The sequence below is a fragment of the Passer montanus genome, unplaced genomic scaffold (genome assembly GCF_014805655.1).
Source record: "Passer montanus isolate IOZ18808 unplaced genomic scaffold, ASM1480565v1 scaffold23, whole genome shotgun sequence".
NCBI lineage: Eukaryota > Metazoa > Chordata > Aves > Passeriformes > Passeridae > Passer > Passer montanus.
The window spans coordinates 3,616,153-3,631,399 of record NW_024366926.1 but is presented as its reverse complement, the minus strand read 5'-3'; the positions used below and the strand labels follow the sequence as shown (position 1 = coordinate 3,631,399).

At 38.9% G+C, this 15,247-nt stretch overlaps 1 protein-coding gene across 4 annotated transcripts in view; it reads left to right on the top strand.

The window, feature by feature from the left end:
• The window catches only part of TECRL (trans-2,3-enoyl-CoA reductase like), a 59,186-nt gene extending 44,747 nt beyond the window's left edge, over nt 1-14,439 (top strand). For 2 of the 4 annotated variants that reach the window (XM_039710593.1, XM_039710592.1), the window contains exons 5-12: nt 1,203-1,318; nt 3,333-3,438; nt 4,523-4,595; nt 6,371-6,414; nt 10,002-10,059; nt 10,930-11,015; nt 11,434-11,479; nt 12,580-14,439. In XM_039710593.1, coding sequence (XP_039566527.1) covers nt 1,203-1,318; nt 3,333-3,438; nt 4,523-4,595; nt 6,371-6,414; nt 10,002-10,059; nt 10,930-11,015; nt 11,434-11,479; nt 12,580-12,707 — 657 coding nt within the window. In that variant the 3' untranslated portion in view covers nt 12,708-14,439. Of the gene's footprint in view, nt 1-1,202; nt 1,319-3,332; nt 3,439-4,522; nt 4,600-6,370; nt 6,415-10,001; nt 10,060-10,929; nt 11,016-11,433; nt 11,480-12,579 lie in introns of all 4 variants that reach the window. The other 2 variants (XM_039710594.1, XM_039710595.1) reach the window with 2 other exon arrangements.
• Nucleotides 14,440-15,247: the final 808 nt, after the last annotated feature.

Here is a 15,247-nt window from a genome sequence, read left to right as displayed (position 1 = left end):
AACCTAATTGCCAGATATTCCTGCAGGAAAACCTTTCTCTTTCAATGTTCTTACAAAGAGTGATTAGAAGAACAGCCCTGGGGGGCTAAATACTAGTTCTATAAAAGGTGGTCTAAAGTCAGTGTTGCTTCCTTAAACCACAGGTGTTTATTCATTACAATTCTACAGCAGTGCCAATAAACACCACAAAGCCAAATAACCCAACAGCTATAAATCTTTCTCCCTGAAGCAATGATAGGCACTTGAGATACGATTTGCCAGTCCTTGTAAATGTGTAGGACTACACTACTTCCATTTTATTCTGGGATTCAGTCCAGTGGTCAGTGACAGGTGATCAAATCCAGATCTCTCATCACTCTAATGTCATTTTATTTCTTCCATCTGTGTGTGGCTTAAGAATGTTCCCCAACAAAAAGCAATAGAGACTGTACCCAACCAAAGTCATACCTCAAAACTGAGGGTGGCTCATGTCATCTGCATGACTCTGCCTTCTCTCCCTGCCCCTTCTCTCAGCTCTCTGTGCCTAGCAGGGGTGACAATGGTGAGATGAAATGATTTCTTCTTTGTTTTTGTCACAGTAGGGTAAGTTGTCCAGTCTGCCCACCACAGGCTATTTCTGCTGGTGCCTGCACAGGGAGGAGAACCACACAGTAACCAAAAAAGAGCTCAAAGCACCATGCAGGCTGGTCCTGCTCTTCCATCCTCCATCCAATTTCAGCAATGATAGCCTCCCTTCCAGATGACTCTGCAAGCTACCAGGATTCAAAGCTGTGTTTGTTTCTGTCATGCCTGGTTTACTTTTAACTGATGTACCACTTAATTGCAAAAAGCACTGGCAGAAAGCAAGCTGCCTTCAGTTTCTTGGCCTTGTTTTTCAGTGTTATTTAGATGCCAAATAGGCACCTGATGGCACAGCCAAAAATATAAAGAGAAGATAACTCTGCTTTTGACCACCTTCCATGAAGCATTCCTGACTGGGTTAATGTTCTGCACAGAAACCTGTCTCTCATTTCCTAGATGGATTTTACTCCTTTGCTAAAGAGACTGTAGAAGAATCCCTTATGTGTCATTTAAGTTCTGAAAATGAAGCCAAAAGTCATTTGAAGGATGAATAGGGGTTGTGGATAGGGGTATTCTTTTTCTCACAGCTTTCCTGATATAATTTTCTACTCTGCCACAGCTATTTTATTTTTCATTTCTAGTTTTTTCTAACAGAATACACCGGGCCTCTTCTCATATATCTGCTCTTCTACATTCGCCTCTCGACTATTTATGATCAAGTGGAAAGCAGGAAGAACTTCCGCCACCCAGTGGTTCAGTAAGTGACACTTGTGGGAATTATTTTCCCAGATCATGAGAAACCAAGGGGATGGAGACTGCATTTCCAGAGCTCAGGAAGTTACAGGGGGTGTGAGGCTGCCTGCCTGGTGTCAGATTCAGTTATTACCAATACCTGTGCGTCATTTTAGCAGCACTTGTAAGCTTGACAAAAAATGGGATCCCAGTAATGGTCACTGCACCTGGTAACCATGGAGATGCAGTGTTTTCCCTAAATACTTTGACATCAAATCAGAAAGTGAAATAATAATCACAATGGATAGAACCCAAAGTCATGCTTGACAGAGAAGACAAGACTTCAGGTGCCCCACTCCCAGTTGCCTTAAAGCACATTCCTGCACTTGAGATGAGCAGCATCAGCATCCAGCATGGAAGTTACCTACCCCCACACCAGCTCTCACCTAGGCCCAGGAAGGAGGAAGTTCAACAGGTGTGCATGTCATGAACTAGGTCAAGAAACTCGACAGAAGCATCTCCACAGAACGGTGGTAGAATGCACCAGGCAGACTGGGAACTTTCACACTTAAAGGAGCTTTCCTTCAGTGGAGTTGTCCCCATTCTGGGTGATTAGTGCCTGGCAGAAGGGTGACAAGTGATCAAGGAAAGCCTGTCACCTGCATAAACTGGACCATTTATAGGAGGGTACACAGGCACCTAGGAGGCTCAAATACTGAACAACTTTCCCCCACATTTTTTCCACACTGTGATTGCAGAATCAGGGGAACTGGTACACAGCAGAGAAATACAGTGAGTGTAATAATGCCATTTACAGATGGAGGAACAGGCACTTGGAGAGACATTAAGGGAGTTAGTGGAGCTGGGAATGAGAACACAGAATAATTGAATTCAAATCCAGAGCTGCAAGATACTTGTCTTCCTTCTCTTGTGCATACACTTAAAAGGAGAGAATTTTTGGCAGCACAGAAGAACCTGCAATGCCTTTGCCTTCTTTTATGTGGGCAAGGGTTGTGCAGAATCCTGCCAGTGACCACTCCTTAACAGGTTCATCTGAGGTCCCCATCCTAAGCCAAATTAATTTTAAAATTTCCAGCAAAGCTGGAAATTTGCTCCAGGCTTTGGATAAGTCGTTAATTGTTCGAAATTCTCTTAGCTCAACTCTCTCTGGTTTAATTACTTTGAAATTGTTTAATCTTTGACTTTAGCTACCATACACAATGCATAATAAAATTATTTGAGAATTCACATGCTGAAAAATGCTTTTCATTTATGTCTTATAATTGGTTTGCAGCAAGAGGGGCTATGGTAGTACAGTAAATGTAACCAAGATAAAATGCCATCAGGAATCACTCCTGACATTTGTTTCTGAAACTCAATCACTGGGAGCTGCAGCTCATTCTCGGAAGCAAATCAGCAATGCCTGTTATTGTTTCATAATCTTCCTCAAAAGAGAATCAATATAATAATTTCTACCACAATTGCCTCATTTCTTTATAACAGGCAACGAAAAAGCCATCAGAATGGATTAACTTGCAACAAAATCTCATTTTGCGTCCACAAGGAAATGAAACACAAACTACCTCCATGCAGCTACTTGAGTTGGCAAAGGACAAGGAAACCATTCAGAAGATATTCAGAATGTTTTTAAATGTCAGACACATCCTACAGGAGCATTAAGGTGGCCTTAAAATGTGGGAGACATCTTTTGGAAAGGCGCATCAGACGCCTGGCTGTCCTGTCTAAATGCCTTGTCAGGACTATGTATCACATTCACAGCTCGAGGAGCTCTTTTTATTTCAAGGCTAGTAAAAATAAGTTGCTTCCCTGCAAAATGCAAGCAACTTTGTCTAACACTGAAAATGATTCCATCAATCTTTGGTTCCAGATGCTTCAATTAAGACAGTATCTTAAATCCCACAATTTTAATGTGACTGCAGTTTTGGAATATTAGTTCTTATTCCTTTCATGACATTAACGGTGAAGTAATAAAAACAATCTTTCACTTACCTTAATTTCCTTTTTTTTTCCTCTTGCAGCTTAGCCTGCTTCTGTCACTGTTTACACTACATCCGACATCTTCTGGAGACATTATTTGTTCACAAGTTTTCGGAAGGGCACACTCCTCTGAAAAATATGATAAAGGTGACAATATTTTTATCATCTTGTGTAAGAGAGAATATCCTCATACCAAAGAAGTCCTTGGAAGAAGATAGGGAAATAAAAATTAATTTATTTTGTAGCTCCAGGAATTATGTTTAGTGAAAATACAGATAACAGGACGGATTTCAGGACCATGTCCCCAAGGACATAAATTGAAATCAATGTCCATTTTTGCTCCTGCATGTAAATGTCCACCTCGACTCATTCACCCAAGGGGCTGATTGTCAAGTCCAGGATATTTTTCAGACTGAATACTATTTTATGGTGATAGCTGCTGCTGCAACATCTAGCAGTGTTGACAGAAATCATACACTGCTTCCTTGGTGCAGTATAAATACAGAGCAAGAAGCAGCCTTGTGCTAGAGAGTGAAAATCAAATTACAAGTAGGAAAAAACCATTCTCTTTCTATAGATGGAGGCCCCAGGCAGGAAGATACTGAGCTGGCCAGACCTTCTCTCTTCCAAAGCCTCCTGAATTTCAACAATGTGTCATTACTCACAGGCCTTCTTTTATTTTATTTTACACACTCTATCTTGGCCACTTTGTATCACCCCTCCATCCCATTCAGTGTGACGTAAAGACCGTCCCTTTAAACATTTAGGATTTTGGTGAAGGAGATTAACACATGGCTACGATATAGGGCTTCACTTTTACTCTTTCTTGTTTTGTCTGGTTCAGTGTTCTGTTTGTCTTGCTCTATCTTGCTTGGAAATGCTGAATTTCAGGTACAGTAACAGCTCAGCTGTGTTAACCAGCCCTAGTCTTTTAATAGCACTGCTCATAGAAATGTAATCTTCTGCAGTAAAAGGAGAAGATGAGTGCCAATTCCTACAACAGGAACAAAACACATTCAACACACACACACACAAAAAAAATCTACACTGTGTCCCAAATTTTTTTACTGACTTCACAGCAACTTAGAAAGATATGTATTCTAAGACTCACAAGCAACTGCAAAGCCTTTCAGTGGTCACCCAGGTTTTGCACTTGGCAGAATTTATACTTTGAAAATTACAGTTTTCACTTCCTTATTGCTCTTTCAAAAAAATGATCTGTCTGTTCCAGGGCTGTGCCTTTTACTGGGGATTCACATCCTGGATCGCATACTACATCAACCACCCCCGGTACACGCCGCCATGTAGGTATGGGTAGGACACAAAACTGACAAACTCCCTTTGAAAAACTCTTTGCCGTGTAACCTGAAGTTCTCCAAAATCAAGAAATGGGTCTCTCATGAAATCATATGACTGATTCTTTGTGCCTGTTCAGCAATGGTCAGTTGCTGTCCAGTTTACAAACAGGACATTTTGGACAAGCAGAGAAAACACAAAGATCAATATAGTTTGCTCATCTTCACAATATTTGTGTTAAAGAAGGGAAAAGAGAAATAGAGTTGGTTGTATTTTCTTGGAGGAGATATTTATTTGCTAAAGATACATCCTTTTCATGAAAATTAGTGGTGTTTTTTTTTTTTTTCCCCTGAGAAACCAGTAAAAATCCATCACATACTGCTGGTAACATGAAGACTTTTTTTTTAATTTTTGGATTTCATAAATTGTTTCATTCCCTCTCATCATATTTTATTGTTGCACTGCTGTTTCTTCATGATTTTTTTTAATGTTTGCCCTCTGCGCTTTTGCTTCTTTTGAGAATAATTGGCAGAGGTTTTATTTTCTGCTACTTGTTGTACCTTAGCCTTTGCTTTCCTCTGTATCTCAGATTTATATATGAACTTCAGGGAAAAAGCATTTGCTTTGCCATCTTTATTTACACTTAGTTAAATTGCTAAGTTTTTCCAATCAAAAATTTCTCCTAGATGACACTTGTTTTTCTTTCAAACTAGCACAAAAGCTCTACTTCAAAATTATGTGATTCATTGAATGACAGTTGGATTTGGTGTGGCTTTAACAACAATGCTGCAAACAATGCAGAAACCTCCCTAGACACAGTTTTTAGCAGCCTGGGCTATCAAATCAATAAGTGCAGCTTCTTTATAGGGGAACTCTTTGTTCAAGACACAAAAGAGGAAGCATCCAGAAGAAATATTTCTAATTGCTTGCCACTGCCTTAAAATGCCATTGGCACAACAGAGGGGTCCTGTGCCAGCCAGGAAAAAGGAGCTCTCAAAAGTAAAACTTGATGAGACATAGCCAAGGCAAGTGAGGTATGTACACATGGTCCAGAGGGGTCCTGTGCCAGCCAGGAAAAAGGAGCTCTCAAAAGTAAAGCCTTGTTGAGACATAGCCAAGGCATATGAGGTATGTACACATGGTTTGTGTCCCCCAGCTATGACCAAGGTTTGCTTGGGAGCTGTAAACCTTTGGACATGAACATGGTAGAGCCCTACACTGGTTTGGGGACAAGCAGAAAAAGGAGGGGGCAGCCAGACGGTAGGTAAAATTTACAAGTATTAAATGTATTTCTTGCATGACTGTGAAGCAGGTAGTGGCTGTGTAGTAAAGCCTCACTATTGCCTCACCAGTAAAGTAAAAAGAAGGTAATGGATAGGTTATGCATTGAGTTTTCTGCTCATGGAAATAGAAGGGTCTATGGATAAGGCTGCAATTCTCACCCTGATTTTGACACTGACCTTCACTCCATTCCACTCCCCTCCTTGCCTTTTCAAGGTATTCACCACCACCAGCTGCTTTGACAAAACAGTTGGATATATCAAGCTGGCAAATACTAAAAAAAGTTGGGTGAAAACTGCCTTGAAATCAGTGGTGTAAAACTGGCATTTCTAGAGTGCTGTTACTGGTTGTATTGTCTTCATATTGTGTGTGGTAATATCCAATTTCTGCAGAGCCTGTCAGGAAAGAAGCATTTCTGCTCCTCAGCACTAGATTAATTTCATCCATAGCAAACCATGTGCATACCGTAAAATGCAATTTATAATTTCATTCTGTTTTCTAGCATTTGGCCACAAACAAGTTTCTTACGCTGCTCTTGCTTTTCTGGTATGTACAAAAATGAAGTTTTATTTATGATTATGGAATAGGATCAAGTCACAATTTAGCAAAATGCAGTAATGCTTCTGTGCATTTGTGTGTATACATATATATAAGTCCATGTCCACAGCTTTGTGTACTTTGACTGGATTTAGCACTAATCTATTAAGGCTTCTCAGTCAGGAAGTGTCCTACTAATATTTAGGTACACAGAGTTTAAACTGCAGTACTTTATCTGAGAGATGTGAGAACATCATTAGCATTTTTACTACTGGTAATTGTGTTAGAACACTAATATTTAGACAGACTGAACCTTGTCATTTTTAAAACACTGAAGAATTATGTACCAAGCAGACTTTGCAATAGTTCAGTGTACCCTGAATAACTTACATCGACAGCTATTAAAAACAATATAAATAAACACTTCCAGATTGGGATAAACCAAGGGAAAGAGTAGCTGATGAAGGATGGCTGAGACTACACAAGCTGCTGTTTGAACATAACTTTATAGTGAGACAGAGGCTTGGTAAGAAGTTATCATGGAAATGTATATCCTCTCTGTCCTCTGGAACTGCTGAGGCAGAGCCAAAGCATCCTCTTTGAAAATCAGATACAGATCAGTTTCCAGAAACATGACAGGGTGATGGGACAATAATATGTCTAAGCTCCTTCAGGCAAACACTATTCAGAAAAACATCCAAAAACTCGTTAGCAATATTTAAATGCTTTTGTCAAATGGGACCCTTGAAGGTCACAGTTTTGGCAGTATTTGTCTCTGCCCATGCAGTTCTCAGTTTTTCTTGCTCTAATAAGGTAGAGCAAAGACAAGAAAAATACCTCTGTGAAGAAGTTCACACACTCCATGATGCTCTAGAGCCAAAAGCAACAGCCCAGTACTGCAGAGACAGGAGGCTGTGGCACTGGCAGCCAGGAGTACACCCAGAAACTTGTTGTGTGCACCCTTCCCAGGCTCAGGGGGTGTTTGAATCCAAGCAAGCTGCTTGCCTGAATATTCAGTGCTGCCAGAAAAACTAGTCCTCATCAAAGTCTCTGCTTAAAGAAAGCCTCCTTTTCCTTTGAAACATCCTTCCCTGCATCAGTGGAATGTGCCCTGCAAGGAAAATGCTGTCATCAAGAAAAGAGATGAGTCCTGTTGGTGGTGTTTGCTATAAAATATGTCAATCGCCTTAAGATCTGCATCAGCACCTGGTCTAGGCTCTGAATTCTTACAGCTCTTTTGAGAACTCCCTACCCATGGAAACTCAAGACCTGTTCCTTTTGAGATCTTGTGTTGGCAGATTCCCAGACAAAGAATTTAAAACATCAACATACAAAATAAAATAATTTGAGCTGTTTTCACAGGTTTCTAAAACATATGAATAAAATATTTGGAAGATTTCTTTCTTTTTTAACCCTCTTTAAGTCTTGCCTTTATCACATAGATTTGTATACACTGATTGAAGTGTATACATCTGCAGCTGCTGTAAACAACAGTACTGAATAATATGAAGAGCTTCTGCAGGTCTTACTGCAAGATTCTCATGTTTAGAGAAATTAAGCTTTGCAGAGATGTTTTTCTCATAGGGTATACTTGGAATATAAAGAGGGGAAACAGTGTGTAGGCTTCAATATTTTATAATTGTAAATAGCTTCAGCTTTTTCTCTGTTCTTTCCCTGTGCCACATATTTTATATATGATAAACTGAGGACCAGCTTAAATTTAGCAGTGGTTATCAATGTAGAACATTAACAGTCACATGTCTAAAGAGAGACATAAGAGTTAATCACAGCAGAATGCAGCTGTAGAGTCAAAGGTAAGCCAATAAAAATCCCTGCAGAAATGCCTTTAGCTTGTTTTACTTAGAATTAGTAGGGGTTAATTATAGTGTGTGACTATCTCTTGCTCTACAGTACTATAGACATCTCATTAGCTATAGTATTTTACAAAACCATTTCTAACCATAAAATCTATTTCTTTAAAATAATAGCAATCAGAAAAAACAAATCATGTTCCCAGCTCATAATTGGAAGTATGTAAATTAAAATTATGTCCATTGCTATGCTTAGAGTTATAGCTTCTGATATGGTATTTTATAATGGAATTTAATTTTCTGGCTATTTAGTGTTTTACATCTGGTATTTATAGTAGAGGATTGTCAGTTAGTTGGAATTAAAATAATTTAAAAGGACAGCAGGACTTGAACTACCTACCCTTGCAGAACAACAGCTTATAACAGATCTATATATGAATAAACCTGATTTAAATCTTCCAAACAAACCCCACAAAAATCTCTGCCAAAAAGGGAAAAATTCTTCGGCAATTCTTCTATCTACAATGTTCTTTCAGGTAATAGCACATTTCAATATAAAATGAAATTACATATTTCTTTCAATCAGCTTTAACAAAAATTTGTTATGGATGACTTTCAGAATTGACTTAATATGACAGTTGAAGCTCTTCCTTTTTTGCATTAATTTTGTGACTTCACACTGTTAACATCTCTAGGTTTTAACATTTTCCTTTTTATTTTAATTTCTTAAACATTTTTGACCCTTGCAAAATATAGAATGATAAATTATATAAGAAAATGTACATTTTTAACATTGCATTTTTTCAATTTGAGAGGCCAAATCAGTCTGCAAACCCAGAAATTAATAAAAAAGTTCAATTCAGCCTGAGCTTGAACTGTAGACACCATTTTGGTTTTCTTCACAGAGTAGGGGGAAAATGAAAACTATAAAATTACATAGTTGTGATGACAGGTTATCTTCTTCAGGAATTTAAACTGATTTTCCTACCAGTTCCCATTTTAAATATGGGCAAATATTGATTTTCATTCTTCAGCAGTCGTAGCTGATGAAGTACTGAAAGCCTGAAGCAAATCTGAAATCAGCCCGTGCTACAGGCTGTATAACCAAATGGAGAGAAATGGTACCTCTACCAAAGGTTTGAAATACCTACATGTTAGAGACCAGCTTTGAGAAGTTGATTATGGCTGGAAATGGCATAACCAGAGAGTTCCAGAACCAGGAACAGTACTGGCTCCCTTCTTTATCAGTCCCTGACTACTGTCCATTCAACCAGTCTGCCTTATAGAGACTACTGCTTTTTTAATCACCCTTTTTTCCTTCCTGTTCTGCTGAACACCTTTGAAAGTGTGTGTAGGAAGAGGTGTAGGGATAATAACTAGTGACATCTTTACAAAACCAGAGGTCAGCTTTTCACCTACTCCTTTGCAGCTTGGATTAAATCCAGAAAAAAATCAAGAAGAGCATCTTGATGAATTCCTTAGAGCCAGGGAATCTCCCTGATCTCTCCAGGCCCAAACACTGCACGTGCTGAGCATGGGAGCCCCCCGAAGGCCAGGCTGCACAGAGCTCTGTGGAGATGTGCCAGGGCCTTTCACCCCAGGCTGAACCCGCAGTGTTCACTGGACACTTGTGTGTGTGACAGAGATCTCAGGCTGTTTTTTGGAATACATATTTCCTGGATACAGAGACTGAGTTGTAATGGGGAGGGTTCTGGTTATGCACTGTGCACAGCTGCCACAGCCTTTTAGGCATATGACTGAAAATATGTTTTTAATGTCTTGCAGATGTGTGAAGCTGGAAATCACTTTATCAATGTAGCTTTAGCTCACCAAACCAATTCAGGTGTGTCTTTGTTTCCTGTTCCTTAACCTATCCATCTTCTGCTGCTGTACAGTAATTTATGTACCTATATCCACTGAATAAAGAAAGATGAAGTAGTAACCATGCCATTGGCCTAACACCTTCAAAATCTTGTGACAAGGGAACATTAGCAACACTGCTGTTGTTTAAAACTTATAGCAAATTTATCTTAATTAGACACAACTGCAATTTAAATATGGATTTAAGTGCTGAAGTTCTTTAAAACATGCTGGTGACTGACATCAATGCATTTAATTTTAAATAAGTCTCAAAAACTTCCTAACTATATTGCAGAGTTTCTAGACACATTCATCTCCGGCAAAGATGTACATGCATATATTCAAATACACAGAGACAGACTCATGAATACTTACACAGTGTATATATATGCTCTTAAAAGGTTGGGGTTTCTGCATTTTTATGTAATGAGAATAAAGGTTATACAATATATACCGGAAAGTGAAATATGTTTTCAAACACTAATAGTGTAATTTCCCCACTAAACACCCTATTAAAGAAAAGACCACAGTATGATCAACTTCACACACAGAAGTCAGTTTCTATTCTGGAATGTTTTCATGCACTGTGGTTAGGAAACCACTTATGTTATTTCTTGCAAGGGGCTCAATTCAGCTTAAAAGCAGCAAGAGCCAAAAAATTGATTTAAGCTCTTTCTTAGTGGGATAAATAGAGCTCAAAAGATTTCACTGAAACTTTTCTAACAGGTACCCTGATAGCATTGGCCCAGGGGATTGCTGTTACATAGTCAGGCTGTGATAAGGCTCAGTTCCCCTCTCCCTGTACTGAAACTGGTTCTGATTTTCCCCACTCTTTTTTTTTCCCTTTCACAAGAAAATAGAACCTGTTTTCCAAGTCCAACCTACAATCCCTTTACGTGGCTCTTCCTGCTGGTATCCTGTCCCAACTATACATATGAGGTACATGACTTTCTTCTGCTTATGTGCAAGGGGTAGGTGGTTACTGCTTCAGCCTTTGTCTGCAGAAAATCTGCAACACCTCCACACATTTTCCTCTGCACATCTATCCTCATGCTTCTTATGTCACAGTCTCCTTGCTCCCACAAATGTTTCTCTACCAGACTCTCTTCTTCCCTCACATCACTATCACACGGACTTCTGTCTATATTTCCTTCCACTACAGTCTCCCCAATGATCTAAAGATTTACCACCCATCTCTTCTCCCCACCCATCACACTGGGGGGTTAATTTCTTACTATTTTTCCTCTCCCATTTCCAGTACAAGTACCACACTCTTTTTCCATGGGGAGCTTTTGAAAACCTGCCATTTTGCTTTACATAAAATATAGAACTAACAGTGCCTTTTTCTTTGCAACAGGCTGGGTCTTGGATTAGTTTCACAGTGATGACACAAACTCTGCCAGGTAAGTTTGAAACAGAAAGAAGGCAGCATTTAAAGTGTTTGTGGAAGAGAATTCTAGAAATCTAAGATTTGCCAAAAAAGTTTATAGCATATGAAATTTTGCCATCAAATTTGCCATATGATGCTCGTAAGAGCAGCCGGCTTAGTGGAATTTGTGACTCTTGCTCAGTACTCTGCTGCATCCTTAGAAGACCTAAACACTCACAAAAATATGGTCCCTGGGACTGAGGTCTCCAACACATTAACTTTTAAAATTATTTTTCCATTTCAAAACAGAAACCTATAAAAACTAGTTGTAAGAAGTAGCACCACATGGCTTACAAATGGAAAAGAAACAAATTTCAAAAGTGGGTTAAACTGCATGATGCAAAAATTAAATCAAAATTTTGTTTAAAAAGATGAAATGTTCTTGTGTTTTAGGCTTTGGTATGAAAATTATCTGAAAGTCTGGGGACAATGTAGGGCTGTCCCTACAGTGGCAGGAGCAGAAACATATGCAGCACACTCATCTTTGCTGTAATTGTCCCAGATGTAGCTTGACTGGATACCAAATGGATGTTCCTGATTAACCACAACCACATTAATCAAAGGATAATGAATTTGCAAAATGCAAATGCAGTAAAATTATCCCCTATTTGGTGCCTATTTGCTGGATCAGGCAGCTATTTCCTACTTGCTTTAGGACCGAGCTCTCCCTCTATACAGCAGGGAGTTGGAGCACAGCTCCCTGTCATGGTTGGCAGCCAGAGGTAGAAACAAAGAAGTGTTGTAGTTCAGAAGCAAACTAGAAACATGGTTAAGAGAGGCCATGGGTTGAGACAGCACCTGGCCAAGGAAGCCTTGTGATATATGGATTTATGGTGAAGTCAGAGGTGGTACAGGGTGTGTCTAACAAATGTGAAGGTCATCTGTGTGAATTCTGAGGTGGAGGCTGAGCCTTGGGCTATGGGATATCAGCAACTGCCAGGCTGAGAGGAACTGCTGTGTTGTGTCTGACCACAGAAAAGACTGCAAATATTTCCATAAACCCTACTGCATTTCCAGAAACAGGCACTGAAAGAACACACATGATCCTTTTCTTTAAATCTTTTTCCCTGCTAGTTGGCATCTTTGCTTTCCTGATGGTCATTCAGATGTCTCTGTGGGCCCAGAAGAAACACAAGCTGTATCTGAAGAGATTTTATCCAGAAGTGCGGAGAAAAGCAGCTATGATTCCCATCATCTTCTGAGATTGTCACCAGAGCTGGAGCCCGAGTGCACTCTTCAAGAGCCACCTCAGAGTAAATGAGCCATTTCATACAGGAGCTAAGTGGATCAGAGGAAAAACTATTGGATATCTTTTTCAGGAAATTAACAGTTCAAGGTGAAGAGATTTTAATTAAATGCAAAAATTTAGCTCTTGAATTCTTGGTTCCTGCTAAAAGATATGATTTAATTAGATTTTCTGTAATGGAGCTAATTGAAAAGGGACAAGAAAATTGCTTATATTGAATGCTAGATATTTAGCTGGTGTAAATGGGCACAGATGCTGCTAAAATTAATGAGCACAACTTGTCTGCCACATTCAGGTATGGTAATTTTAAGGTTCAGTGTTAGATGTTGAGAAGAGTGTTGGATTTTTTCATCATAAGATGTTTCACAGCCTTATTTTTATTAAACTGCACAGAAAAAGAACATTCTGCCTCAGCTCCTCTAAAGCATCACATCAAAGGATGACTACTATGCTGTGAACACTGTTTAGTCTAGCTTCACTAAGTTTTTCTTTTTTTTTTAAAATCAAATCTCATAGCAAATTGTTTAATACAAATTGGCTTAAATTGCTCACTGCAAAGAGGACTGCCTTTCTTTCTTTTTTAGGTAGGCAGATCAACCCCACAATCCCACAAGGGGACTGTTTGTGACCGCTTCCCATCTTGTAACTAATTTAAGGCATAACCTTGGGTACATCATTGAGGCTCACTTCCCTTTCTCACACGGAACAGTCTGGAAATAGCAGAAAACCTTCTGCACTAACAAGTGTGTTAAGATCCCCTTAAGTTAAGTTCAGTGACTGCATCCAGACACCATTCACCTTGCATGAAGCAGTGTGAAATCCTTGGGCACAAGGTGAAACAGGGTACAGCTCATTATCAAACAGGAAAGAGATGCCAAATGCATTTCAGCCCATATCTGAACTGCCTCAGGTGGACACTGCTGACAGGCTTCAGCTCCACTTCAGCTTGGCCAGGCTCTATCTGCTACTTTGCTTTCCAGGACATTATTTTTTAAGGGATTATTGTTATTCAAGCCCTGGAACTACTGAGTAGCTGTCTTTGCAAATCAGTGGCACCTGTGTCATGCAGGAGCACAATTTTAGTAAGTCAAAGCAAAAGAACCAGAGCTGTTTCAGTGGGTATTAGGATATGAAGAGTTAGGGCATTGAGTCCAGCTTTCATTTTATTTCTGTTGCACATTTATCAATAACTTCTGGTGCCCTTAGGCCAGTGAAAAAAATCTTGCCTAAAGAATTTTATAATCATTAGAGAAATACTGGAGTACACCAGCATGGCAGGCAGTTTGTCTCCTAAAGGTGCTGTTATCTTTGCTCCAGCTAAAGTGTTCTAACAAAGTTAATTTGCCTGGTAAATTGGGTTCACATCCCTCTTCTAATGTCTAACTTGCAACACTTATCCTATTAGCCACTGTAACTCAGTTCCATCTTTGTAATGCAAATACATCACTTTCCATATTTTTTTAACTTGTAACCTGTGAAATAAAATTTTTATTCCTCTCAACAGAAAACCCTAATCAAAGTGAATATCCAGTTCTCTGACCCAGACTGCTAATAAAGATCTATTTTTGAAAAATTATTTTCTGTACTCTTTAATCAAATACTTAACCACAATATTTTTAAAACTCTTTATTTCTACACAATGTTAGATGTGTGAATAAAGGCGGTTGTCTGTTTTGTTTTTTAATCCAGCTACTGAAATTCTTTTCCCTTTGTGTTTATTAAATGTCTTATTTTTGCAATCTTAAAGTTTTAAAATAGTCCATGTAGGAGAGTGACTTTTTAAAATCAATTACTTATCTATTAATCCTTTGATTACAATGGCTGCAGCTTTAAGTCCATTCAAGGCATGTTTCCAGTGGGATTCCAATTGCTTGGAACACGGTTCCTGTTTAACAGTTAGCTTAGGTGGAAGAAATGCTTCTGGAATTAACTCCCTGTTTATTAGTTGGTTGTTCAATATGTGGGATAAGGGGGAAAAGAGTTTTGGCTCCTGAAGTAAATGACTGAAGTTTTAAAGTAAGGTAAAAAGTAAAGTAAAGGGTGAGAGCAAACAGTAGGTAAGAACAAATGAAGATACATTGCAGAAGGCTGTCTCAGATAAATATGATAGATATTTTTGAGTTTCACCAGTGGGGTGTTGATGAGCTAAAACTGCTCTGAACAGTGTTAAATGGCCTCACAAATAGCAATAAATCTAACTTTCTGCACCTTTACCTTCCTACATATCTTCCTCTGATTTTCAAGGCAAGTTCCATGCAATTAGAAAATGTAAGTTAACTTCCTGGAATGGGAAGCATATTGTTCTTCAAAACAAAAAAGTTTATAAAAATCACCAGTCTTTGTTTTGATAAATATTTCGGAGACCTTGCTTATAGACTACCAAAAAATCCAAGCAAAGAGAAGAAACCCATACAGTTAAAAAAAGTATTACTATATAAAAACACCAACAGTGATTTTAGCCCTCAAGCACCATACGCATTTTCAATCAAAACAGTT